General features: G+C 34.6%; 1 protein-coding gene across 1 annotated transcript in view; it reads left to right on the top strand.

The window, feature by feature from the left end:
• ATRNL1 (attractin like 1) overlaps positions 1–26,833 on the top strand; it is an 867,795-nt gene that overhangs the window by 71,028 nt on the left and 769,934 nt on the right. The window contains exons 7-8 of the mRNA XM_028121803.2: positions 4,228–4,315; positions 9,546–9,801. Coding sequence (XP_027977604.1) covers positions 4,228–4,315; positions 9,546–9,801 — 344 coding nt within the window. The remainder of the gene's footprint in view (positions 1–4,227; positions 4,316–9,545; positions 9,802–26,833) is intronic.

The following is a 26,833-nucleotide window of genomic DNA, read 5'->3' as shown; positions in this document are numbered from 1 at the left end:
GTTGTTTATCTGAAATTCAGATTTAACTGAGCATCCTATATTTTATCTGTAACTGAAAATATTAACCTTGTTAATTTGGAGAATATAAAAAAGTCTGTGTTTAAGAGGAGATTGCTTTAAAACTATGATTGAATATGATTGGAATTAAAGTCTAAAATAAAATCTGGAGACGAAGAAAAGGAAGAGTTATAGGTAAATATTTAAGTGAAGAATTAGAATTATGCATCACAATATGTGAAGGATAAAATATTCTAGAAAGAACTGAAGGAGAGTTGGTGGGATTAAATGAGTTTTTATGATATAAAAAGAACCTGAAGAAATAATAAGATTTAAATGTGGAAACAAGAAGGAAATTTACCTCTAGAACTCTCAGTTCTAGAGGTGAGGGGGGTGGGGGGATGGGTTAGCCTGGTGATGGGTATTAAAAGAAGGCACGTACTGAATGGAGCACTGAGTGTTATATGCAAACAATGAATCATGGAACACTATATCAAAAGCTAATGATGTAATGTATGGTGATTAACATAACATAATAAAATTAAAAAAAGAAGGAAATTTACTATGATTAATGAAAAGTCTGTGAAAATAAAGTAAAACTTTGAATTAAATTGTGGTATTTGCAAAGTAGAGTTGTGAAGACAGAGTATAGTGTCAGGGAAACATGGGAATTTTAAAAATTTATGTTCTGTATAAGTTTAATTGCATATTTAAAATTAAGTGGTGAATATCACTTGATTCTCTCTTAAACTTATATATTTCTAATTTGACTCAGTTTAACTTTTGTCTGCAACCTGGTTCTTTTGCTTATAGTGTTTAGTTTTGTAGTAAGCCTCAAGGTGTCAGATTAGAAGAAACCTCGTTGCTGTTTTCACAGGTTAGATAATTTTTTTTTTTATTATTGTGAATGTAGTTCAATTGTAGGTAGGTAAGGATATTTAGTAGCTTTTAGAAGTGATGTCAGTCATTAGTCAATTTATCTTCTATAGAATTTAATTGAGGTGTAGATGTTATAGTTTTTAAATCTTCTGCATCTTTAAGAACGATTTTGTTTATTTGAGAGAGAGAGCAAGGGAAGAGAGTATATGAGGAGGAAGGATTGATTAGCAGTGTCAAATGCTAATGATTAACCAGGTCAAGGAAAATGAGGACTGAGAAGTGGCCAGGGATTTAGCATGAGGAAGTTGATTTTAACAAAAACAACTTTGCTGGAGCAGTGTTTTTAAAAGTTTGTTTGGAGTTAGTTGAAGAGAGAGTGGAGAGGTGCAGGGAGGGGCAAGGAAGAAAAGGGGTAGTAAAGAAATGGGGTGATAGCTTGAAGGGGTAGTAGTGAGGTCAAGAGAAATTTTTTTCTTTTTTTTTATAAGTGGGGAAAAATAACACCATGTTTTTTGCCGATGGGAATTAATCTAGTAAGACCAGAAAGTGGTGATGTAGGAAAGAGATGGGAGGACTGCTAGAATGTTGTGGGATCTAGTGTTACCAGGAACACAGCTATAGTTTATTGATAGCAGGCAACAGCCAACTGCCAATTAGGGGCCTAGGACCTAGATGCTAAGAATGGTTTTGCATTTTTAATGGACTGTAGAAAAGAACCGAAGAAGAATATATGAGACCAATGTGGTACACAAAGCCTAAAATATTTACTGTCTAGTCCTTTACAGAAATAGTTTGCTGGGCCCTAATTTATGGTAACTTGGTGGAAAGCAGTGTGTTGGGTGCAGATATGGTAGGTAGATGTAGGTATGATTTTGTGGAAGTTATGTTCTGGTTGATTATATTTCCTCATTTATGTCATACACATGTATTTTATAACTCCAAGGTAGGAAATAACTAACATAATACTGTAGATAATTTTTGGTAGCACTTTCTTTTTTTTTTCTTTAAATTTTTTTATTGTTATGTTAGTCACCATACATTACATCATTAGTTTTTGATGTAGTGTTCCATGATTCATTGTTTGTGCATAACACCCAGTGCTCCATGCAGAACGTGCCCTCTTTAATACCCATCACCAGGCTAACCCATACCCCCACGCCCCTCCCCTCTAGAACCCTCAGTTTGTTTTTCAGAGTCCATCATCTCTCATGGTTCGTCTCCCCCTCCGATATACCCCCCTTCATTCTTCCCCTCCTGCTATCTTCTTATTTTTTTTTCTTAACATATATTGCATTATTTGTTTAAGAGGTACAGTTCTGTGATTCAACAGTCTTGCACAATTCACAGTACTAACCATAGCACATACCTTCCCCAATGTCTATCACCCAGCCACCCCATCCCTCCTACCCCACCCCCACCCCCACTCCAGCAATTTGGTAGCCCTTTCTTTCTCTTTCTCTCTCTCTCTCTTTTTTTTTTTTTTGTAAAGGGAGTTCTCTTACCTTTCTTGATCCCACAATATTACCTTTCTTGAAGAAAGAGAAGACGGGAAATAATTGATAATGAGCTTCTTAAACAATGTTTTAGCCAATTCTTAGCTGGGTGTTACCATTTTTATGTTTTGGCGCATTGAGGAACTTTGAGTGTAGAGTATGATGGTGGAGTTCTGTTGGATAAGCATTGGAGATTCATAGTTTGGAACTTCTGTTTTCATATATGTATTTTTAGAACAAATATGAATTTTCTTTTTTTATCCTGTAGTCCAATACGTACTTTATTTTTTTATTATGTTATGTTAATCACCATACATTACATCATTAGCTTTTGATGGAGTGTTCCATGATTCATTGTTTGTGTACTTAATTTTTACAGAAGCTTCTATCTTACTAGATTCATTTTATTTCAAAAAGTGATCTGTGAATGAGTTATATTTGGCATAGGAAATGCATACTTAGTTAATTTATATAATGCTAAGCTTAGTCTGTGTAAAAAAATAAAAATGAATGCATAAAGCAAATGGCTGTGGTAAAAATGGAAAGAATTTTCATCTATTTTGAAAAGAAAAAGCTGGCTTTTAAAAAAAATGAAAAATGCAGACTAACTCACTTATTGTTTAGGCTAGCTAATCAGTTGTTTGAAATTGTTAAAGGTAATTGAACAAATTAATCCCAGTAATAAATAGCCTAGTCAAGTTAATGTATATTACACATTTAGGTGATTGAATTCTAATTTAGAGTAGGTATGTCTTGAATGAGTCTATTAAAAATTTCTAATATGGTACATGAAATTATGAGTTTATTAGTTATAATTGTTTTTGAATTTAATGAATACTTGAATACAAGTGAGGAAAGCATATGCAAATTAAAAAACCAAAAATGAATGTTAGCTTAAATTAACAAGTCAGGAAACAACAGATGTTGGCGGGGATGTGGAGAAAGGGGAACCCTCCTACACTGTTGGTGGGAATGCAAGCTGGTGCAACCCCTCTGGAAAACAGTATAGAGGTTCCTCAAACAGTTGAAAATAGAGCTACCCTACGATCCAGCAATTGCACTACTGGGTATTTACCCCAAAGATACAAATGTAGGGATCCGAAGGGGTACGTGCACCCCAATGTTTATAGCAGCAATGTCCACAATAGCCAAACTGTGGAAAGAGCCAAGATGTCCATTGACAGATGAATGGATAAAGAAGATGTGGTATATATACACAATGGAATATTATGCAGCCATCCAAAGGAATGAGATCTTGCCATTTGCAACGACATGGATGGAACTGGAGGGTGTTATGCTGAGTGAAATAAGTCAATCAGAGAAAGACATGTATCATATGACCTCACTGATATGAGGAATTCTTAATCTCAGGAAACAAACTGAGTGTTGCTGGAGTGTTGGGGGGTGGGAGGGATGGGGTGGCTGGGTGATAGACATTGGAGGGGGTATGTGCTATGGTGAGCGCTGTGAATTGTGCAATACTGTTGAATCACAGATCTGTACCTCTGAAACAAATAATGCAACATATGTTAAGAAAAAAGAAAAAGAAGAAGATAGCAGGAGGGGAAGAATGAAGGGGAGTAAGTCAGAGTGGGAGACGAACCATGAGAGACGATGGACTCTGAAAAACAAACTGAGGGTTCTAGAGGGGAGGAAGGTAGGGGGATGGGTTAGCCTGGTGATGGATATTAAAGAGGGCACATTCTGCGTGGAGCACTGGGTGTTATGCACAAACAGTGACTCATGGAACACTACATCAGAAACTAATGATGTAATACATGGTGATTAACATAACAATAAAAAATTAAAAAAAATGAATGTTAGCTTATAAAGTATTTTTCTTTTATTTTGCTTTTAGTTACAATTTGGAAAGCAGTATATGGAATGTAGGAAGTCTATCAAGGGGTCCTCTCCAGAGATATGGACACTCTCTTGCTTTATATCAGGTATGGATCATGGTTTTTAAATTCTAATCATTTTTTTTTTGTTTGTTTGTTTTTAGAATTTACCTTTGAGAAAAAAATACTAAATCTCAGTTTTATTTCAAATATTTAATGAGAATAGATCATAGATCACAATTACTTGAGATGTCATAAACTCATATAGTATTTTAGTAAAAAATAGATTTTAGTACAATTCTCCATGGAACATCAGAAGAAATGAAGATTGAATTTTTGTCCATGGCTTTATACCTAGTCATCAGGTTAATCACTTTTTTTTTTAAGATTTTATTTATTTGAAAGAGAGAGAGTGAGCTAGAGAGAGAGCAGGGGGAGAGGTAGAGGGAGAGGGAGAAGCTGACTCCCCTTCTGAGCAGGGAACCCATTGTGGGGCTCGATCCCAGGGACCCTGGGATCATGACCGAGCTGAAGGCAGGTGCTTAACCCACTGAGCCACCCAGGCTTTTTAAAAAAATTGTAGTAAAGTACACATAACATAAAATTTACCATTTTAACCATTTTTTAAATGTAGTTTCAGTGACATTAAGTATATTCAAATTGTTTTACAAACATTACCACCATTATTTCCAGACCTTTTTCCATCTTGCAAAAATGATACTCTATACCCCATTAAACAGTAACTCCCCATCTCCTTCCCCAGCCACTGGCAACCACCATTCTACTTTCTGTCTCTGTAATTTGACTGCTCCAGGTACCTCATATAAGTGGAATCATATAGTATTTGTCTTTTGACTGGCTTATTTCACTTAGCATAATGCCCTCAAGGTTCATCCATGTAGTATATGCTAGAATATCCTTCCTTTTTAAACCTGAATAATATTCCATTGTATGGATATGTCGCATTCTCTTTATCCATTCATCTATTGATAGACCCTTGGGTTGCTTTCACCTTTTTGACTCTTGTGAATGATGCTGTTGTGAACATGGGTATAAAACTACCTATTTAAGTCCTTGCTTTAAATTTTTTGGGTAGATAGCTAGAAGAGGAGTTGCAGGACTACATCATAATTCTGTTTTTAATTTTTTGAGGAATTGCCATATTGTTTTCCATAGCAGCTACACCATTTTACATTTTCATCAGTAGTGCACAGGGTTCTTCCACATCCTTGTCAACATTTGTTATTTTGTTTTTGTTTTTTATAATAGGCACTTTGTGTGCAGTGGTATCTCATTGTGGTTTTGATTTGCATTTCTTTAATGTTGAACATCTTTTCAAGTGCTTATTGGCTGTTTGTATGCCTCCTCTAAAGAAATGTATATTCAAATCTTTTGCCCATTTTTAAAATCAAGTTGTTTGTTTCTTTGTTGTTGAGTTGTGAGGGTTCTTTATATATTCTGGATATTAACCCCTTATCAGATATGATTTGCAGATATTTTCTCCCATTTTGTGGGCTGTCTTTTCACTCTGTTGATATGTTCTTTGATACACAAAAGTTTTTAATTTTGGCATAGTCCAATTTATCTATTTTTTCTTTTGTTCTGTGGGCTTTTTGTGTCATATCCAAGAAATCATTGCCAATCCAATGTTATGAAGATTTTTCCCTATGTTTTCTTTTAAAAGAGTTTTAAAGTTTTAGTTTTGATATTTAGATCTTTAATCCATTTTGAGTTAATTTTTTTGTTTATGGTGTAGGGTAAGTGTTCACTTTCATTTTTTTGCGTGTAGCTATTTTGTTAGCCAGCACCATTTGTTGAAAAGACTGTCTTTTCCTCATTGAATAGTCTTGGTGCCCTTGTTGAAAATCATTTTACCATATGTGTGAGGGTTTACATCTGGGCTCTCTATTCTTTTGATCTGTGTCTGTGTGCCAGTACCAGTATGACACAATTTTGATTATTGTAGTTTTATAGTAAGTTTTGAAATGAGGAACTGCGAGACTTCCAGCTTTGATCTTGTTTTTCAAGTTTGTTTTGCCTACTCAGGGTCACTTAAGATTCCATATGAATTTTAGGCTAGATTTTTCTGTTTCTCCAAAAATGTCATTGAGATTTTGATAGGGATTGCATTGTACTCAGTTACTTTTGTGTAATTCATGAATTTAGTATGATTGAAATGATAGGCTACTTAACTGGTTTTTATTTTGAATCAAGTATTTTGTGGTTTGTGACTAGACCCTTCAAATAAAAACTTACATATTTTCTCTGCTTATTTAAGAAAATTTGGAAAATACAGTAGTGATGTAAAGAATAAACTTCAACTCTTTTTTTCTATCCAGATGCATTTTTAAAGATAAAATAAAAACCTCTCTATGTATATATGTTTGTGTGTATGTAAATGCTTTCTTTCTTTTAATTTTGGTTTTTAGTTTTAGTGTTTGGTTTGTTGTATTTTTTTGGTAACAGCTTTTGAGATGTAATTGATATACCATACAATTCACTTATCTAGAGTGTGCATTTGGAATGGCTTTTAGTTTATTCACAGTTGTGCAACAACTTTTGCAGATTTGCATAAAATCGCAGAATTGTATAATCAATTTTAGAATGTTTTCGTTACCTCACAAAGAAACTTGTACCCTTTATTACTCCAAACCTCCTCATCCTCCCAGCTTTTAGCAATCATGAATTTATTTCCTGTCTCTATAGCTTTGTCTGTTCTGGCATTTCATATAAATGAAATTATTTACTATATGGTTTGTGACTAGCATGTTGTAGCATGTATTGATATTTTGTTTTTATGGCAAATAATATTCTATTATAGATATATTACATTTGCTTTATCCATGTATCAGTTGATGGGCATTTGGGTTGTTTTCACCATTTGGCTATTATGGTAATGCTGCTGTGAACATTCATGTATAAGTTTTTGTGTGGACATATGCTTATGTTTCTCTTGGGTATATAAGTAGGATTGAAATTGCTGGGTCAAATGGTAACTCTATATTTAAATTTTGAGGAACTGCCAGACTGTTTTCCAGAATGGCTGCGTCATTTTCCATTTCTCCCAGACATATACGAAGGTCCAGTTATTCTACATCCTTGCCAACACTGGTTATTTGATATCATTTTGATTATAGCCATCCCTAGTGAAGTGGTATCACATTTTGTTTTGATTTGCTTTTCCCTGTTGACTAATGATGTGAGTCATCTTTTCATATGCTTATTCCTATTTGTATTTCTTTGGAGAAATGTCTATTCTAGTCCTCTTCCCATTTTTAATTTTTTAATTTATTTTTATTTTATTTTATATCTTTTAAAGATTTTATTTATTTGAGAGAGACAGCATGAGTGGTGGGGAGGGGAGGAGCAGATGGAGAGGAAGAAGCAGACTCTCCGCTGAGCAGAGAGCCTGAGGGGGTTGAGGGGGGCTGGATCCCAGGGTCTTGGGATCGTGACTGAAGGCAGCCAGTTCACTGACTGAACCACCCAGGCAGTCCTCCTTCTCATTTTTTAATTGGGTTATTTGTCTTTTTATTATTGAGAAGTAAGAGTTATTTATATATTCTAGATACAAGTTCCCTATCAGATACATGATTTGTACATATTTTTTTCCATTCTGTGTGCTTTTTTGATAGTGTCTTTTGAAGCACAAGTTTTTTAATTTTGATGAAATCCAATTTATTGTTCTTTTTCTTTTGCTTGTGTTTTGGTGTCATATTTAAGAATCCATTGCCAAATCCAGTGTTAGGAAGGTTTACCTCATGTTTCTCTCAAGAATTTTATAGTTTGGCCCTTACATTTAGGTCTCTGATCCATTTTGAGTTAAGTTTTGTACATGGTATGGAGTAAGGGTTCAAATTCATTCTTTTGCATGTTGACTACCTAGTTCTCTTTATACCATTTGTTGAAGAGGTTATTCTCCCCCCCCCCCGCCCCCGAGTGGTCTTGGCACTCTTCAGTTGGCCCTAGATGTATGGATTTATTTCTGGACTCTCAGTTCTATTGATTTATATGCCTGTCTTTATGCCTGTAGCATACTGTCTTGATTACTTTTCCTTTATAATAAATTTTGAAATCGAATAGTGTGAGTCTTCCAATTATATTCTTTTTCAAGATTGTTTGGTTATTCTGGGTCCCTTGCAATTCCATGTAAATCTTGGAACCAACTTGTCAGTTTCTACAAAGAAATCCTCCAAGAGATTGCACTGAATCTGTAGATCAATTTGGAGACTGTTGCCATCTTAACTATATTAAGTCCTTTGACCCATGAACATGGGATGTCTTTCTATTCATTTAGATCTTTTAAAATTTCTTTCAACAATACTTTGTGGCTTTCAGAGTTAAAGTTTGTCATTTCTTTTGTTAAATTTATTTCTAAGTATTATTTCCTTTTTGATGCTTTTGTGAATGAAATTTTTTACTTAGTTTCATTTTTGGATTGTTCATTTTAAGTGTATAGAAATATAATAGATTTTTTGTACGTTGATTTTGTATTCTGCAATGTTACTGAATTCATTTATCTGCTCTATTTTTTTTATTTCTTAGGATTGTCTATGTACAGCTTCATATAATCTATGGATAGAAATATATTACTTCTTTTCCAGTCTGGATGCCTTTATTCAGTTTTTGCTTTTTTGCTTTGGCTAAAACCTCCAATACAATGTTGAATATAAGTGGTAAAAGTGGGCATCTTTGTCTTGTTCCTAGTGGGAAAGCATCAGACTTTCACCATTAAGTGTAATATTAGGTGTGTGTTTTTCTTAGGTGCTCTTTATTAGGTTGATGGAATTCCTTTCTATTCTTAGGGTAGTAATGATGTATGTCATTTATGTATTATTATTTCAATCATATGTAATTGAAATTATTTGTATAATTTATAAGTGCTATAAAGTATCTGCCTATAGTCATGAAAAGTGGTAATAATAAAAATACACTCCATGTAGTGTACCAATGTGGTCTACCTTTTTGGTGGACAGTGCTTGAAGGAAACAGTGAATGAGAATAGCACAAAGCAGTGCACATAGATGGTAAAATTTAAGTGTAAGAAGTAGGGACTCAACAACTAAGATAATTAAAAACATAGTCAATTTAACTATATTAATATAGCTGTTTTAAATAAAGTATCTTAATGCAACTTTTTGAAAGCATGAATTTTTCCCCTTCTTGTAAGTAAAAGCATTAATTCCCATTCCCATATGACTTTCTATAAATAAAAACTATGCCTTATGCATGTTGTGAGTGATTACTAAAGTTTAATGTTTAAACTGAGCCTTTATTTTTAATTATATTGCTAAGATACAACTATTTTGCTTATTAATATATGTTTTTTAATTTACAGGAAAACATCTTTATGTATGGAGGCAGAATTGAAACAAATGATGGCAATGTCACAGACGAATTATGGGTTTTTAACATACATAGTCAGTCATGGAGTACCAAAACTCCTACTGTTCTTGGACATGGTCAGCAGTATGCTGTGGAGGGACATTCAGCACACATTATGGAGCTGGATAGTAGAGATGTTGTCATGATCATAATATTTGGATATTCTGCAATATATGGTTATACAAGCAGCATACAAGAATATCATATCTGTGAGTTACTTTGAAAATGTAACTATATACTCTTTTATTAGTTGAAAATATCTTTAATAAAGTCTTCATATGAATTTAGTCAAATGGTGAGTTATTTGAATCAGAATTATGAGCTAAGAATTAATACTTTTTAATATAAACCTTTTGATTTTGTGTTAGGTTTTGTCCTTTAATATTTATCTTCTTAGCTAACAGTGGGGAAATGTTACATACCAGTTACACATTTTTCAAGAATTGAGAATATTTATAAATATGAGAAATACCAACAGATGGTGCTATTTCTTTGGATTTTACTTATGAACCAAGAACTAAAACTAACCTAGTCTCTTTACTATGCATTCCATGATTTCAGGATTTTTATTTTTCAGGGTTCTGTTTCTAATCTTACTGTAAGATCTCTATATATGTATTATTCTTTTAAAGTAAGTTTCCTGAAGATAGTCTGTTGGCTTTTATAAGAGGTTATTATCTGGTAGGTGAAGGTGACTGAGACAATCTACATTTGACTTTTTGTACTATACTCTTAAATACTCTTTGTTTTTCTGGTACTTTATTATTATTTTTTTGAATTCTTTATGACATTTTCAAACACAAGATTTTTTAAAAAATTTGTCTACATAAACCATATGGTCCCTAATTAGATTGAAGACCATATTCCATTTCTGGCTCTGGCCAGTATTATGAATTCAAGTTTTTGGCTCCTTTGTGTAGAGATGGCTGTATCCAACTGTTTAAGAGTCCTTGTCTAGTCTTAATGAGGCATCTCACTTGCAGAGCAACAAGAGAGTCCTTGATGTGCTCAGAAGACTCCCTTTCTAAAAATACTCCTCTCTTCCCCCTGCAGTCCTTTTAAGTGATCCGTTTTCTTTCCAAAATCCCCACTGCAGCTGAGTGGAAAGTGGAATATGTATCCTTCTTACTTCTTATTGCCATTTTACAGTATTTCCATTCCTTCCTCCTTTAAAGCATTCACCTTTGACTCTTACATCATCAGACTGTGTCATCTATTACATCTTCACTCTTCTGTTGCTCCTCAGATCACATTACATTATAGTACATTACAAAACTATAGATTAGCCAAATATTTTTCTGATTTCACTATCCACTTGACTAGTTCTTCTAATACTTGGACTCTCATTTTTTTTTTTTTTTTTAATCTCTCTTCAGGGATCTTGCTTTCCATCCTGTTTGAATCACTCTCTCCCACTGTCATACTCTTGACTGTGTACCTCAATGAATCCCATAATTTCCATTTTAGATATCTTACTCTTTGAGTGCCACTGATCTTTCCAGCTTACTCCTTCTAGGACTCCAACTCTGACAATTCTCCAACCTTACTAGAGCTGTAAGTCCATTGGGCCTCCTATCAGTTTTTCACTATCACTCTCTTATCTGTACTTCTAACCTTACCCAGCTTGAAGCTCATCATCACCAGTCTTCCTCCAACTCTCCCGAGTTGACCATTTCATACCTTTTCCTCTCTTCAAACTTCCAGCACTTCCTTCTCCATGATTACTCTCAGCTGATGACCTTACTTCTTATTTTACTAGGAAAACAGAACAAATCTAAAGAGAACTCCTGCTGGTGGGAACATTTTGGAGTGTAATGGTTAATTAGCAGTGCTGTATTGAATAAACTGCTATGTACACACATTATTGGTCTGACAGACTCATGGTGGCATTGAAGCAAATGTGGCTGTCATTGCATTTTTTTAGATGGGCCCAAGAGTTGTTTAAGCAACAGTTAGAAATGTTCTTTGTAGAAAGGTTGTTTGTTTTTTGATTTTGTTATTAATTTTTGGTTTTATTATGGTGTTCAGGGAATGTTGTAGGTATTATTTCTACTTTTTGTAATTTACTGAGATTTTCTTTATGGGCCAATTTTCATATTTTATAGACACTTGGAAAGGAGATAAGTCTTGTTATATCAAGGTAAGGCATTTGAGAGAGAGAGAGAGATATATACACACACGTCTAGCAAATCTACTTTGTTGGTCGGTTTATTCTTTCCTTTTTTTTTTTTTTGTACTTTATCTGTCATACTTTGAAAATTGAATTAAAGTCTAAAAATTTTAGTTTATTTTTGCCTATTTCTTCTTGTATATTCTGGAATTTATACTTTATGAAAGTTGCTATTATGGATATTCATAACTGTTATATCTTTACTGCAAGTTGTATCTTTTAATATTACAAATTGCTTTGCTTGCTTAATGTTTTTGACTTGATTTCTACCTTGTCTGATATTTAATATTTTGGCTCTTGCTTTTTGTGGGAAGGGGTTTAGTATTTTCCTGGTATACTTTTGCCCTTCCCTTCATTGTTAACCTTTCAGAATCACTTTGTTTTAAATGTATCTCTTGTGTACAAGAAAGAATTGGATTTTGCTTCATGATTCCATCTGGTTTTTGTACACTTTGTGTCACTCTGTTGTCTTCTTGTTTTTAATTATGGCTTTCCTTATGTTTAGGGAGAGAAGGCCATTTTTTTTGTGCAAAGGAGCATGGTAGTTTTTGAGATCTGCTACTGTTAGGCTTCTTCCACACTCCTGTTTGTCATCTTCTTTTCTGCATTCTTGTGGCTTCTTCTATGTGACTCTCTTGGTTTCGCTTGCTTTTTGCATATTCACACCTTATTTGGAGTTTGTAGTTTTTTTTTAAATTTCTAGTTTCTCTGAATATTTAATTTTCTTTTTCCTTTACATTACCTTAATATTTTCCTTACTGTTTTATATGTCTTCTCTGAAGAAAATGGGAAGATGCAGAATTAAACTATCACCAAGCTTTTAATTGAATCAGAGGTTTTGACTTTGAAATTTCAAAAAAATGAAGTCTAAAGTTGACCAGTACTTTTACTCTGATCAACCTCCAATTTACAGGCTACTGTTTCCCCTGCTTTAATTCATCTTGTTTTAAGTACATTTGACTGTATTATCAATATTTTATACTAAGCATCACAGTCTTTTCTGTAAAGGGCCAGATAGTAAATATTTTAAGCTTTGTGGGCCATGTGGTCTTTATCATAACTAGTCAACTCTGCTGGTGTAGCATGAAAGCAGCCACAGATAATGCATACACAATGAACATGGCTTTGTTCCAGATTGGGCTCCCTTGGGTCTTAGATTGCCTGCTCTAGAGAGAATGTGTGCTTCTAGGGGCCTAGCAACCTTGGTCTAAATTAAATTAAAATTTTGGTATGTGGTTTTTTGGACCTTATATGTAGGGTGAATTCATGCCTACAGTGACATGATGTCTAGTCTTTGACCAAAAGTTTCCAAAGGAAGCACTTTTTTCCTTTCACATAGGGCCAAGGCTGAAATCGACATTTTCTGTCTGCCTCTGCAGAGCAGATTGAAACAAAACAAAGCAAAAACAAAAACATTTTTCATTGAGGGTATAACCCTCACTTTATGTAGAAGCTCTCTGATTCAGTACTTAATGGGCTCAGCTTCAGTATTGGCCATTAAAACCGAATTCCTAGGTTACCTGGTTGGTACATGTCTTCCCTGCTCTGCCTCCCAACTGAATAGAGTTTAACAGTTCACAAAATACATTACTCTTTTCATATTTCCCTTTACTGAACAGTAGTTCCATTCAGTTATGAGACATGGTGTTGATGATTCTTTCCAGGGATAGCTAGGAAGGCTCATCAGATTTATTCTAATCTGTGAAGGTAAATGTTGATGTAGATTGTTAACTGATAAATTCATTGGCTGGTAGGTTTTTGTTTTCATTTCGAATAATTTGATTATATAATTTAAATTGTAGTTTTGGTAAAATTTTAACTGTTTCTTAGAGTTCTTTTGGTTTATTTTATAACAAAAATGCAGTTTATTTATTTATTAAAGACTTTTTAAAAAAGATTTTATTTATTTATTTGACATAGACACAGCGAGAGAGGGAACACAAGCAGGGGGAGTGGGAGAGGGAGAAGCAGGCTCTGCACTGAGCAGAGAGCCCAGTGCGGGGCTTGATCCCAGGACTGTGGGATCATGACCTGAGCTGAAGGCAGACGCTTAACGGCTGAGCCACCCAGGCACCCCCAAAAATACAATTTATAAATAAATTTATCCACAGGGTATTTTTGATTTTACTTTTTTCTTATTAATTGTACTACTTGTTAGGCCCACTTATGAATGTGGTATAAGATAGATATGGGATGAATACATAGTTTATGAATTTTATAAGAATACTAGATGAATTTTGAACAGTTTTCGAATTCTGTGAATTAAGTACAAAGTAGAACTCATCAACTTTTCTGTAAAATTATATCAAATAATAATAAAATTAACATTATTTACTTCTGTGCATTTTGAATTCACTGCTTATTGAAAGTATGTGGTATCAAAAAATAATCAAAGTACTTTTCACCTTGAAAAGTAATTATAAATAAAAGAATACAAAAACAATGGGTAAACATAAAGATGTTAGAATAATTAAGTTCTATATATCATAGAAAAGTGCTTCCTTAGGGGATGATATTATATTAAGTAGGGCTTCTTTGAACATAAGTAATGGGATTATTTATCATCTTAGTTATAAGTGAATACTTATTTCCATAGAGTATTTATTTATTTATTTATTTAGTCCTATTCTTGGTGGGAATTACTACACTGTGATGTCAGTTTTGCCTCTTTTTTTTCCTCACTGATTTTAATGGTATCAGGTACCCAAATGTAGGTTGATTTTACTTTTACCATCCTTACATGTTTAAAGCTTCTAGACAACTAAGGGGGAAAAAAAAAAGTTTTTGTATTAAAGAAGGGACTATCACTTTAACCAGCATTGTGGTGAGGGTAACTGAAAAGAAAGCTGACATTAAGCAGAGTAATTAATGAAAACAGGGTATTTTGCTAGATAAAAATTTATCTAGCAAATTTATCTACTCAGAAATATATGCTAAGGATATTGATCTCATCAATATGTAGAAATTTTAAAAACAGAAAAAACTCCCAATTAACATACTTCAAAATGACCCTTATTCAACTTTTAATAATATTGCAAATCATTATAAGGTATTTCTGGTTCTGCATTTAGTACAATGACTCTTTTTTGAGATTTTTGTAATATAATTAAGAACAAAATGACCATTTAAGTAACTTATCTTTAATTATCTTAATTGGAGAATTATAGATTAGCATTAAAAAAATCTAAGATACTAGAGAATATTTTTTAACTGCTGAGATTGTAGATATTGTCATTGCTATTTGATGAGTTTTAGAGTTTTGTTGAGCTAAAAAGTACCTCCAGACACTGGGTTGACTTTGTAGCTTATATGAGCACATTTTGGTTCTACTTGGTTTCAGACATATGCGGTAATGTGTATCAGCAAATGATGAATCAGGTATTTTCCTTTACCTTTGCAGAACTTATTTTGAGCAGGGTGATACAGACAAAAAAAATTAATATAATATGTATTCATGCTATATGATGTGTTAGAAGATAGTAAGTTTTATAAAAATAGAGCAAGGTAAGGGGATTGACGTGCTGAGGGTGGGAGGTGGTTACAAAATAGGAAGGAGAGGGTAGATCTCACTGAAAAGATGAATTTTGAGCAAAGAGTTGAAGGACATGAAGGAATTTGCTATGTGGATTTCTGGGGGAAGAGAGTTCCCTGAAAGTGGGAGCAACTGTGGCAAGGCAAGAACGTGCCGAACATGTTCAAGGAAGAGTAAGGAGTCTGGAGAAGAGAGGATGGAAGTAAAAATGAATAGATGAGACTAGAGAAGTAATAAGGAAGTAAGATTATTGGATTTTTACATTGCTTTTATTTATTTTTTTTTTTTACTGAGTTAAATGGAGAGAGTGCAAAATTTTGAGCAAAGCAATGACATAATTTTTAAATGCATCATTTTGTCTGTGTTGAAAATAAACTCTTGAAAGAACAGAAGCACGGAGGCTAGTTAGGGAGTTGTTATAGTAATCTGGACAGCGAGGGTGGTAATAATTGGAGATGATAAGATTTAGTCAATTTCTCATCAACATCTATATGTATTTTTTAAATTTAATTTTATTATGTTATGTTAATCACCATACACTACATCATTAGTTTTTGATGTAGTATTCCGTGATTCATTGTTTGCATATAAAACCCAGTGCTCCATTCAATACGTGCCCTCTTTAATACCCATCACCAGGCTAACCCATTTTCCCACCCCCCTCCCCTCTAGAATGTTTTTAAAGTAGAACCAATAGTATTTGCTGAGGGTTTGGATGTAGAATCTGAGATAAAAGAGAGGAGTCAAGGATGGATGTAGAATCTGGGATAAGAGAGGAGTCAAGGATGATTTCAAGGTTTTTGGTCTGAGCAGTTGGAAAGATGAAGTTGCCATACTGAACGTAGAAGATTCTGAAACAGGTTTGAGGTGAAGGTGGTTTGAAGGTCAGGAGTTTAGTTTGGGTATGTTATATGTGAGATATCCATTAGACATTAAAGTAGACTGGAGAGATATCTGGGCTGGAGATGTAAATTTGGGAACTCTTAGAATGTGGAAGGCACTTAAAGCCATGAGACTGGATCAGATCACTAAGGAAATGGGTGTAGATAAGAAGAAAAGTGTTGGGCCCCATGGTATTCCATAAGAAGGAGAAGAAGATGAGCAAGGAAGAGTAGTATTGTGAACTAGAAGCCAAGTGAAGAAAGATTATTAAATAGAAAAGTAATCAATTGGGTGAAATGCTGCTCCGCTGATGGCTCAAGGAAAATGATTTTTTAAAAAAAATTTTTTTAGAGAGAGCGAGAGCACACGTGCACAAATACACATGCATGTGAGTGGGGGGGTGATGGGCAGAGGGGGAGGGGGTGAGAGAATCTTAAGCAGGCCTCACACCAAGGGTGAGCCTGTTTCGGGGCTCAATCTCACGACCCTGATATCATGACCTGAGCTGAAGTCAAGATGCTTAACGGACTGAGCCACCTCAAGGAAAATAATTTCTAAGGATTGGCCATTGAATTTAGTCCTGTGCAGGCGATTGGTGATCTTGGCAAGAACACTTTTTGCGTAGCGCGGAAGGGTGGTAAAAGCCTGACTGGGTTGGATTTAGAAGGGAGGGAGAGCGGAATTTGAAACAGTAGGCAAGATCAATTCTTTCAAGAAAGTTTGCTTGTAACAGGAGCAAAGAAGGTAGTTGCAGTTGTCAGGAAATACAGGGTCTTTCTAAACTTGGGTTTTCCCAGAAGCAGACTATTAAACAAGGATTCAGGTGAAAGAATTTTATTTGGGAAAACGCAGGTAATGCTATCCGAGGAGTTGAGAAGTAATGCCAGCATGAGAAGGTGGCCGCGAAATGATCGACTGATAAAGCCAACAACCACGGGAGTGATGGAACTTAATGGGCCAGCCTTCAAATTAATGTTTCATCTTTGAAATTTCGTCCTTTAACTTTTAAACTTCTTGTGAGTTGCTGAATGGTGTGGGCTATGTCTCCAAAATCAATCCATTCTTTAGCTGAAGATATGTTTCATTCATTGTGGCGTGATTTATAGGAAAATGTGTATAGATGTATAAGAACAGAATACCTGAGGTGCACCTGGGTGGCTCAGTTGTTTGGCGTCTGTCTTCGGCTCAGGTCATGATCCCAGGGTCCTGGGATCGAGCCCCACGTCGGGCTCTCTGCTCAGTGGGAAGCCTGCTTCTCCCTCTCCCACTCCCCCTGTTTGTGTTCCCTCTCTTGCTGTGTCTTTCTCTGTCAAAAAATAAATAAAAATCTTTAAAAAAAACAACAATACTTGAGAAAATAACTTATGTGGGACACACACAGGTAGGTCTGGCAGGGAATTTTCCATGAGGGCGCCCTAGAGTACAACTTCTACAAGTGCTGTATGGCTGTCAGGTGCTTAGGAGTGACAGTAATCAACGAGCTTCATGTGCAGAATTATTGGAACAATTAGGAAAATGCATAATGAAGAGATCAGCTTGCAGTAAAGGCCCCTAACCTTTTGTTTAATTAACAAAGTCAAGCTGGCCTTCATAATTGTATAATGGTGAAAAGACTCTTGTTAATCCAGAGCTATATTTGCTGCATTTTTCATTTTTTGGAAGTGGTTTAATTTTCTTCCAAATTCCTTTATCTCTTTGCTTATAAATGAATATGACACATATACTGCTTTATATAGGTATTCTTCTTGTATTTATATTCTTCTAAGAAGTAAATTTTGGAGCAGGAATCCTGCAGTATGCTCTCTGAATGTGTACTTTCTAGTAAAGTGCTGTGTATTAAATGCTTGATAAATACCTGGATGAATGCATAGGATTTTGAGCACTTATTCTTTAAAAGTTGAATCTGTGTTTCCTTAGTGTTGTTTATTAAAGTACATTAGCCAAGTTTTAAAAATTGTACACTGTACCTATTATTCTCTTTCTAGTGGTGACTCAAAAAGTATTGCCCTTGATATTCTCCATGTGTCTCTCCAGATCCACCCTTCACCATTTCTGCCTTGTTTCTGTGCCCTCTAGCTTTCATTGGGGGCACCCACAGTAGATCAGAGGGTGGAAAGGAGTGAGGCTGAGGTGTTTTATTTTCCTCACTCCCTCCGTGCTGGGTCATCTTGGGTTAGGTGGGTTGCCCTATGGAAGGCTGGACTGCCAGGTGTCTTTATCCATACAGCTACTCTCTAAGAGTTCTGGAAACCATTCCCTCCTCTTGTTTTATTCAGGCTAAAGGATAGTAAAGACTTCCTGCTTTGTTAGTTCCAGGATATTGCCTTGGCGATAGTTTTATAAATAGTCTTTTTATTAGACTCCTTATAATTACACATTTTTAGTATATCATCTGTTTCCTCTCAAGACCCAATTGCAGCTACTCTTCGTTCTTTAGAGATTCAAATATAACTGTTTCTCTAAATGATTCTTTATATGTATTAGGTATTAGGATCCTGGAGGGTGGGAGAAAGAAGTGTTTTATAAGAGGACTTCATCATTTATTAGTAGAGAAAAATGTCAGCAGAAATATAAACCTTTTGGAATAGCATGGGGCTAGGTCCTTTGGTCCATTTCTCTTACTGTTATTCATGATTTAAAATTTTAATACTATGTGGTCCTTTGTAGCATTTTATTTTCTCTTAATGTTAAAGGTTGTTATATTTATTTAACATTTTTAAGAGAATTAGCTATTCTAGTTTTTTCAATAAGCAGCCCTCTTATGTGCCTACATATTGCCTTCTATTTATTTTATTTTTTTTAAAGATTATTTGGGAGAGAGAGAGAGCACATGAGTGTGCTAGCGGGGGGAGGGGAGGAGCAGAGGGAGAGGGACAAGCAGACTCTGTACTGAGTGCAGAGCCCGACGAGGGGCTCAGTCCCAGGATCCTGAGATCATGATCTGAGCTGAAACCAAGAGTTGGATGCTCAACCAATTGAGCCACCCAGGCGCCCCAACTTTCAATTTATTTTTTTAAAAATAACCACTTGTTGGTTTATTATTATGTTTACTCAAACTCAACCTTATTTGGTTATTATGTCATCAGTGTAGAAGTAACCATGTCTTACTAGCAAAAGCACCCCCAAATGTATATTTCATAAGAGGATATTTATGAAAAAATGTAACCACTTTATTGTAGGCCTTTAAGTTTTCTCTTTATAATCATATTCATTAAAAAATTGTTGGATTTTTAAAAAAAGTTTTCTGCCTCTCTACTATTCTAAAATCTAGAATTTCTTATGGATTTTTTTTTTTTAAAGATTTTATTTGTTTAATTGACAGCGAGACAGCAAGAGAGGGAACACAGGCAGGGGGAGTGTGAGAGGGAGAAGCAGGCTTCCTGATAAGCAGGGAGCCCGATGCTGGGCTCGATCCCAGGACCCTGGGATCATGACCTGAGCTGAAGGCAGACGCTTAACGACTGAGCCACTCAAGCGCCCCATGGATTTGTTTTTTAAAGTAGCTTTTTATACATGTGTGCTTATATTGCATATTTTATTTACTTGGTTTTGAGTTTTATAAAAAAGAAATAATATTTTATACAGTTTTCTGAGGCTTTCTTCTATTTCATTCACCACTTTATTACTAGGATTCATCTGTGTTATGTATTACTATACTTAACTCCTTTGCATTACTGTGTTTCATTATATGACTCTACCACAATTCCTTTATCCATTCTCCTGTTCATGAGCCTTTGGGTTGGGTACTTGGTTAAATTTACACAGCAGCAATTTTGAGACATCTTGATAAAAATATGTATATTTTTTATATTGCCAAACTGTCCTTCAATTGTCAAGGTTATAGAAAAAACAGTTTGAACATGGAAAAACTCAGGTAATTCTGTGTATATGTCCCCTTACCTGAGAAATCTAGTAGAGTAAAAATGTGCAGACTTTTTTGTGGAGGTCTAGATAGTAAATAACTTAGGCTTTGTAGGCCACACAGTCGTTATTGTCATTACTCAGTTCTGCTCTTGAGTCTGTACACATGCAGTGGTATAGAATACATAAATGAATGAGTATGGCTGTGTTCCAGTAAAACTTGATTTACAGAAACAGTTGGTGGGCTGGATTTGGCCTGTGGACTGTAATTTGTCAACCCCTCTCCTAGAGAATAAGTGTCATCTAACAGAGATGAATGGGAACGCTTTAGGTAAAAGACTGGTAGAGGACATGTATTTAGTTTTAGAGCTAAGACTAAAACAAGGGTAGAGATGTCAGTAGACAACTAGTATGCAGATATTATGTGTTCATTCTAAGTAGAAAGAATGCAGCTAAAAATGGGAGAAGGGTGAGAGAAAAAGAAAAGCAGAAAAAGAGCCTGAATTCTTGCATAGGTAATTGGTAGGAGTCAAAGGATGCCATTTAACTCTTTATACCATAAAGGTCAATTGATCCCAATTATAGTTTTTGAGCAGGCCTAACATTCTGTGAAGACTGTTATTTCTTAAATCTCATTCTTTCTTAAAATTCTTTCAAAGAACAAAGAAAACATTTTTTTACTTCAAAAATAGAGAATAAAATATTCTGTCTGCAATTATAGATGCATCTATTGGATGATTTTAGAAATCTAAGATACACTGTAGGATCTTAGTGTTTTTTTATTATGTTTTAAAACATGTTGCTATTTCATCTTCCTAGAAATTAATTCATTGCTCATCAGTTATTACCAACCAATGCTAAAAAAAATTAAAATAACAAGAAAACAAGTTACTTAGGAGGGTGATACCAGAATGAAATATATGGTCACTTTCCATTTTCTTATTGCAGTGCCCAAAGTATTTTATTACATTTAAAGAAGGCATAGAAGAAGACTGGGGGCACCCTCATTGTAGCCTGCTTTTAGCTTTTGTTGAACACAGTAATCGGATTTAGTGAGGTAGCAGGGGTTGTGATCCGAATGCCAGAGAAAGTAGAATTCAGGACACTGAAACATTGTACAAGTCAAGAATACCTTATTGTATTAAAAACCACAGTTCACCACGAAGATGATCTAAACAACACAATCAAGCAATGTTAAGAATATATATCAACACAAACCTGTTTATGGATGAAGTACCTATGGACTTCTTAAGTATGCCTGGAAAACTCACAAAAAGTGAGTAGATTATATATTAGGGTATAAAGAAAACATCAGTAGATTCCCCAAAAATGGAGATATTAAATAAAACCTTTAGGGTAGATACAAGCTTAAGTTATAAAATCGCTAAAAAATAATGACAGTAAAAGCAATACATATAAGAATCTATCAGATAAGCTTAAAGCACTTTATCAGAAGAATATAGCATTAAATAACTATATTAATACGAATGAAAATAGATGAACCACATTCCCAACTCACAAAGCAAGAAATAGAACAAACTACACACACACCTAGAAGTGCCAGGAAGCAAATAAAAATAACATCTGAAATTATTGATGTAAGAACAGAAAGACAATCAACTTAATAGATTACATTTCTGTTTTTTAAAAATATTAAAATAGATAAGCCTCTAGCTAGCTCATTTAATCAAGAAATAAGGGAGGAACCACAAATACACAAAATAAATGATAAGGGGAGAATAATATTGGGAAAGAGGAAATTTTTTAAAAAAGACTACTTTGTACATCTATGCAAATAAATTTGAAAATTTAGAAGAAATGGTTAATTTCTTAGAAAATAACAGTTTTCTAAAATTGAACCCTGTAGACATAGAAAGTTTATATAGATGAGTTTCCGTAGAACAAAATAGAGAAAGCACCAGGCCTAGATGATGTTATAGGTTAACTTTAACAATGCTTGTAAATTCTTTTAGAGAATAAAAATGGAAGGAAAACTTACAAATTTATTTTTGAAAGCAAGTTTAACATTGTCACCTACAGTTATCTCAGAAATAGGAGATTATAGACCTGTATGATTCAAAATGGGTTAACATGTTTCCCTTAAATATCACCACAACAATCTTAAATAAAATGAACAAACCTCAACACACACCGTGATCAAGTAGGATATAACTAGGATTCCAAGGATGATTCAATATTAAGAAATATATTAATAAAATTCACTATGTTTGTAGGTCTAGGGAGACCATGCTAAAAAGCCTATTCCTGATTAACACTCTTGAAAAATTGAAATGGATGTTTGAACACAATAAATCTACCTGTGTCAATCCAAAAGCCAGCATCTTATATGCGGAATTAGGCATTTGTGTGAAGGTTAGGATCAAAACAAAGATGCCCACAATCTCCATTACTACTTAACATTTCTCTGAAGGTAGTAAAGGAAACAATTAGAGGAATAGGACTTTGATAAGGAGAACTTAAACTATTTGCAGGTGATAGAGAATTCCTAGAAAACCTTACACAGTAATAGGACTAACTGAAACAACAAAACAATAAAAGAACTCAGCAAGGTAACAGGTTATAAAATTAATCTGCACAAAGGACACCTGGGTGGTGCAGTTCAACGTCCAACTCTTGGTTCTGGTTCAAGTCGTGATCTCAGGGTGGTGAGATCGAGCCCCATGTTGGGCTCTGCTCAGCGGGAGTCTGCCTAAAAGACTCTCTGCTCCCCCCATAAATTAAAAAATTAACATGCAAAAATCAATATCATTCCTTTATACAGTAGGCAACTAGAAGATAAAAGGAGGAGAAAAACACACTTAGAAAAGCTACAGTGAAGCTAAATCACTTAGGTATAAATGGAATAAGAAATGTTCAAATCTTTTTAAAGAAAACTATAAACCATTCCTGAAAGTCACAAATGTAGGGAAAAAACTCCCACCTAAATATATAACAAAAATACATGTCAATTCCATTTCAAGGAATTTATGCTTCAGTTTTATTTCCAGAGATATAAAAACACATTTTTTTTTTTGGTATGGACAGAGTTATTCATTGTAACATTATTTAGAAACTACTTCAATTGCAAACATAAGGGAGAGGTGGATAAAGCATGGTACATCCATATTAGTGGAGTACTATGCAGTTGTAGAAAGAATGAAGAACTCTTCGAAATCACATGGAGTGGTTTCCAGGATATACTAAGTGACCAAGTGCAAAATAGCATATATAACATACTACTTTTTGTGTAAGAAAGTAGGGGAAATCAGAAAATACTCTTATGTCTGCTTATATGAGCAAAAATGACACTGGAAGGGTAAACTAGAAGATAGTGATGTTGGCTACTTATAAAAGATGGTGAAGATGGGTGTGGAAAGGAAAGAAAATGAAAGTGTATTTGCCTTAAATAGTTTTGACTTTTAGAAGCATATTGATGATCTACATATAAAAAAATCAACAAGGAAAGCAAGAAAACTCTAGAACAATGCAAACGGAAACAAATGAACTCAACCATGTTTCAAATGAATAACACAAATCACACTGAAGAGGAAAAAAATAACCCACATGCCTTTTTAACACAGTATATGGTTACATGTCCTCAGTCTAGGCGTGGATGTGGGGAACTGCAAACAAATTTTTTAAGTTTGTTTTTTGAAGGTTTTGGTGAAGCAATTCTACATTATTTTGGGTGTATTTGCAGATTGAAAAAATGGTAAATGTGTTGTTGGGAGCAAAAATTCTCAACGTGGAAGACGGGAGATACAAATATGAAATGGGGAAGGCAAGGAAGAATCCTGCCTGACGGATTGGAATTGGAGGGATCAATGTGAGCTTGTGATTAGGTAGGTAGATAGGTAGGTAATAGGTAGACAGACAAATAGGCAGGCAAGCCCATAGTTACAGGTGTAGATTCTTCTGAAAGGGCCTAGAAGCTAAGACACCCCAGTAGTAGTGAGCACAATGATCACCCATATTGCCAGATCTAATTTTTAATAACATTCCCAAGAAAAGAAAACAGAGCTCCTTGGAGAAGTGGCTGATTCTAGGGCTGTAGCAGGAAAAGTAAGGATGAACCTGGTATATCTTGTTATATCAAATTAAGGAAGTGTTCAAGAAGATGACAGGTCCTGTTAAAAGCACAGAGGAATCAGCTTGAAGGGGGTTCCTTTGGTAAAATCTAGGATGCTGTGAGCATCAGAATAATTTAGGAAAGTAATAAATTATAAACTTGAAACAACAGGAATCCGTGAGCTTATTATACTGATAATGGACAGACTGACAGACAAATAGAGGGGGGGGGGGAAACTTCTTTCTTTCTTTTATTATGTTGGTCACCATCCGGTAGGGAAAACTCCTACACAGAATGCTGACTGGCATTGCTGAAGTTGGGGAAAAAAATCATTTTGCAATAATTGTAGTAAAAAATTGTTTGGGAACGAATCATCAATAGGTGTTAAATCTACAGAGTGGGAACAAATTTTTGATGAGATGTGCCTGGTATTTAAGTGTCTTTCTCACAGATTGTTTATAGGGTGCAGAGAAAAATGATACCTTGTCTGACTGATCAAAATTCACATCACAAACCATGGGAAATTACATTGTGTGCCTCTGGATATGATAGCTGCTGAGAGAAATATCACTGAGAGCAGGGTTTGGCAAACTATCTGTACAGGTTAAGACAGTAAATATTGTGGGCTTTATAGATTATACAGTCTCTGTTTCATCTACTCAATTCTGTCATTGAAATTTGAAAGCAAGCCATAGATAATATGTAAATCAATAAATATGCCTATGTACCCATAAATATTTACTTACAAAAATGAGCCACTGGCTAGATTTGGTCTATGGGACACAGGTTTCCTACCCACTATTCTGAGTGGGACTGCAAAGCTGAATCTAATCATTAAGCAGTATCATACAAACCTCAAAAGAGGAACTTTTCGTTTAAGAAGGCCAAGAGCTTTATTCTTCCAAAATGTCAATGTTGGGGCGCTTGGGTGGCTCAGTCAGTTAAGCCTCCAACTCTTGATTTTGGCCCAGGTCATGATCTCAGAATCCTGGGACTGAGCCCATGTGGGGCTCCTCATTCAGCGGGGAGTTGGCTGGAGATTCTCTCTCCCTCCCTGCTGCCCCTCTGCCCCTGTGCCCCTCTCTTTCTCTCTAAAATAAATAAATAAATCGTAAAAAAATGTCAATGTCATGGGAAACAAAGACTGAAAAATTGTTTCTGATTAAAGGAGGCTTAAGAAACATGACAACTGAATATGGTAGGTGATCCTTGACTGTATTTCTACACTGGATGAAAAAATGCTATGAGGGATATTATTGGCCCAGTTTACAAACTAAAATATTTATGTGGATTAAAGCATTCTATAAATGTTAAATTTCTTGACATTAATAGCTGTAATATAAAAATAAAGTCTGTTCTTAAAATATACACCATAATATATAGGGGTAAGAGAAATGATGTATACACAGTTATTGTGCTTGTGTGTGTCCATGCATGCATTTGTGCATGTGTGTGTGTATGTGTGTGTGTGAGAGAGAGAGAGAGAGAGAGAGAGAGAGAGAGAAAGAGAGAGAGTGGGAGAAGGGAGGGAGAGAGGAGAAGGAGAAATAATAAAATGGAACAAAGTATTAACAATGAATCTGAGAAATGGGTATGTGGGAATTCTTTGAATACTCTTGCAACTCGTTTGTACCTTTGAAATAATTTCCAAATAAAATGCTAAAAATAGATTACAGGAAGTGGATGTATGCTTTTTTATATTTGTTTATATAGCATATATATTTGAACTGAACATTATAAAGAATTAAAGAATTCCTGTGAACTTCCTTGGATGGCAAAGGAAACATCAGTTTGTCTTTTCTGTTATACTTAAAATTATGGCTTTTACGGAATCTGTAAATCTCAGAGGGGACTTATGTGGATGGTTTTACTAACTTGGACCATAAAGCTATTCTGGGTTAGTCCTGAGGGAAATTTATTTCACTTTGGGTTAGCAATACCTCATAAACTTTCTAAGAATCTCAATGTGAATCTCAAGGTTAGTATAATATTAATGTTTTGCTTTAGTATTGTTCATGCTTTTAGAATTTGGAAGGTGTAGTTGAGAAGCCAGTATTAATGCCATTTTATCTTTTTTTCGTTTTGATTTAAAAACCATTAGATATGATATTTTCAGGGAGGTTTTTTTCCTGTGTAAGTGTAGTGATATGTGACTTTCTCTTCAGCTCTTAACATCACGTGTTTTTCAACACGTTTTCAACACATTTTGGTGGTGGATTTCAAGTGTAAATTGGACATTGCTTTTCAGCAAATTCGTGTCTGAAAATATAGTTCTATAGAACAGGTGTATTAGGTGGTGGAAATTAGGAATTTTTAATAGAGGAAATCTCCCCTTTAAAAATAACTCAATCATAGGAATCAAAAAATGCATACTTCTACTGTCTTAAATTAGGCTTGGCATTTGATATGGAATTTCATTTATGAAGAACTTTTCAGGACTAATTAGGTAAAGTAAAACAGTTTCAATGTAATAAGTAAAATATTGCTTTAATAAATTGTTCGGTCTGTATGACAAAGGCTGCTCAGATTATATATGTTTTCATATTTCTAAATGTTTCAGAAAAATATCACAATAAAAAGACTTCAGTTTTGGCAAGTGAAATTATTATATCATATGTTTTTAAAACTGCTCATAGCTATATGAATATTATATATTTAAAAATGTGTGTTGGTTATATTAAAAAAATTCTACTACGTATGTGTTCAGGATTCAGAAGACTCTGGTCT

Source organism: Eumetopias jubatus, unplaced genomic scaffold (genome assembly GCF_037043125.1).
Source record: "Eumetopias jubatus isolate StellerSeaLion01/CBP00866 unplaced genomic scaffold, mEumJub1_p1.0 scaffold_17, whole genome shotgun sequence".
Lineage (NCBI taxonomy): Eukaryota > Metazoa > Chordata > Mammalia > Carnivora > Otariidae > Eumetopias > Eumetopias jubatus.
Note: the sequence above shows the minus strand (reverse complement) of the source record. Positions and strands in the feature narration are given on the sequence as shown.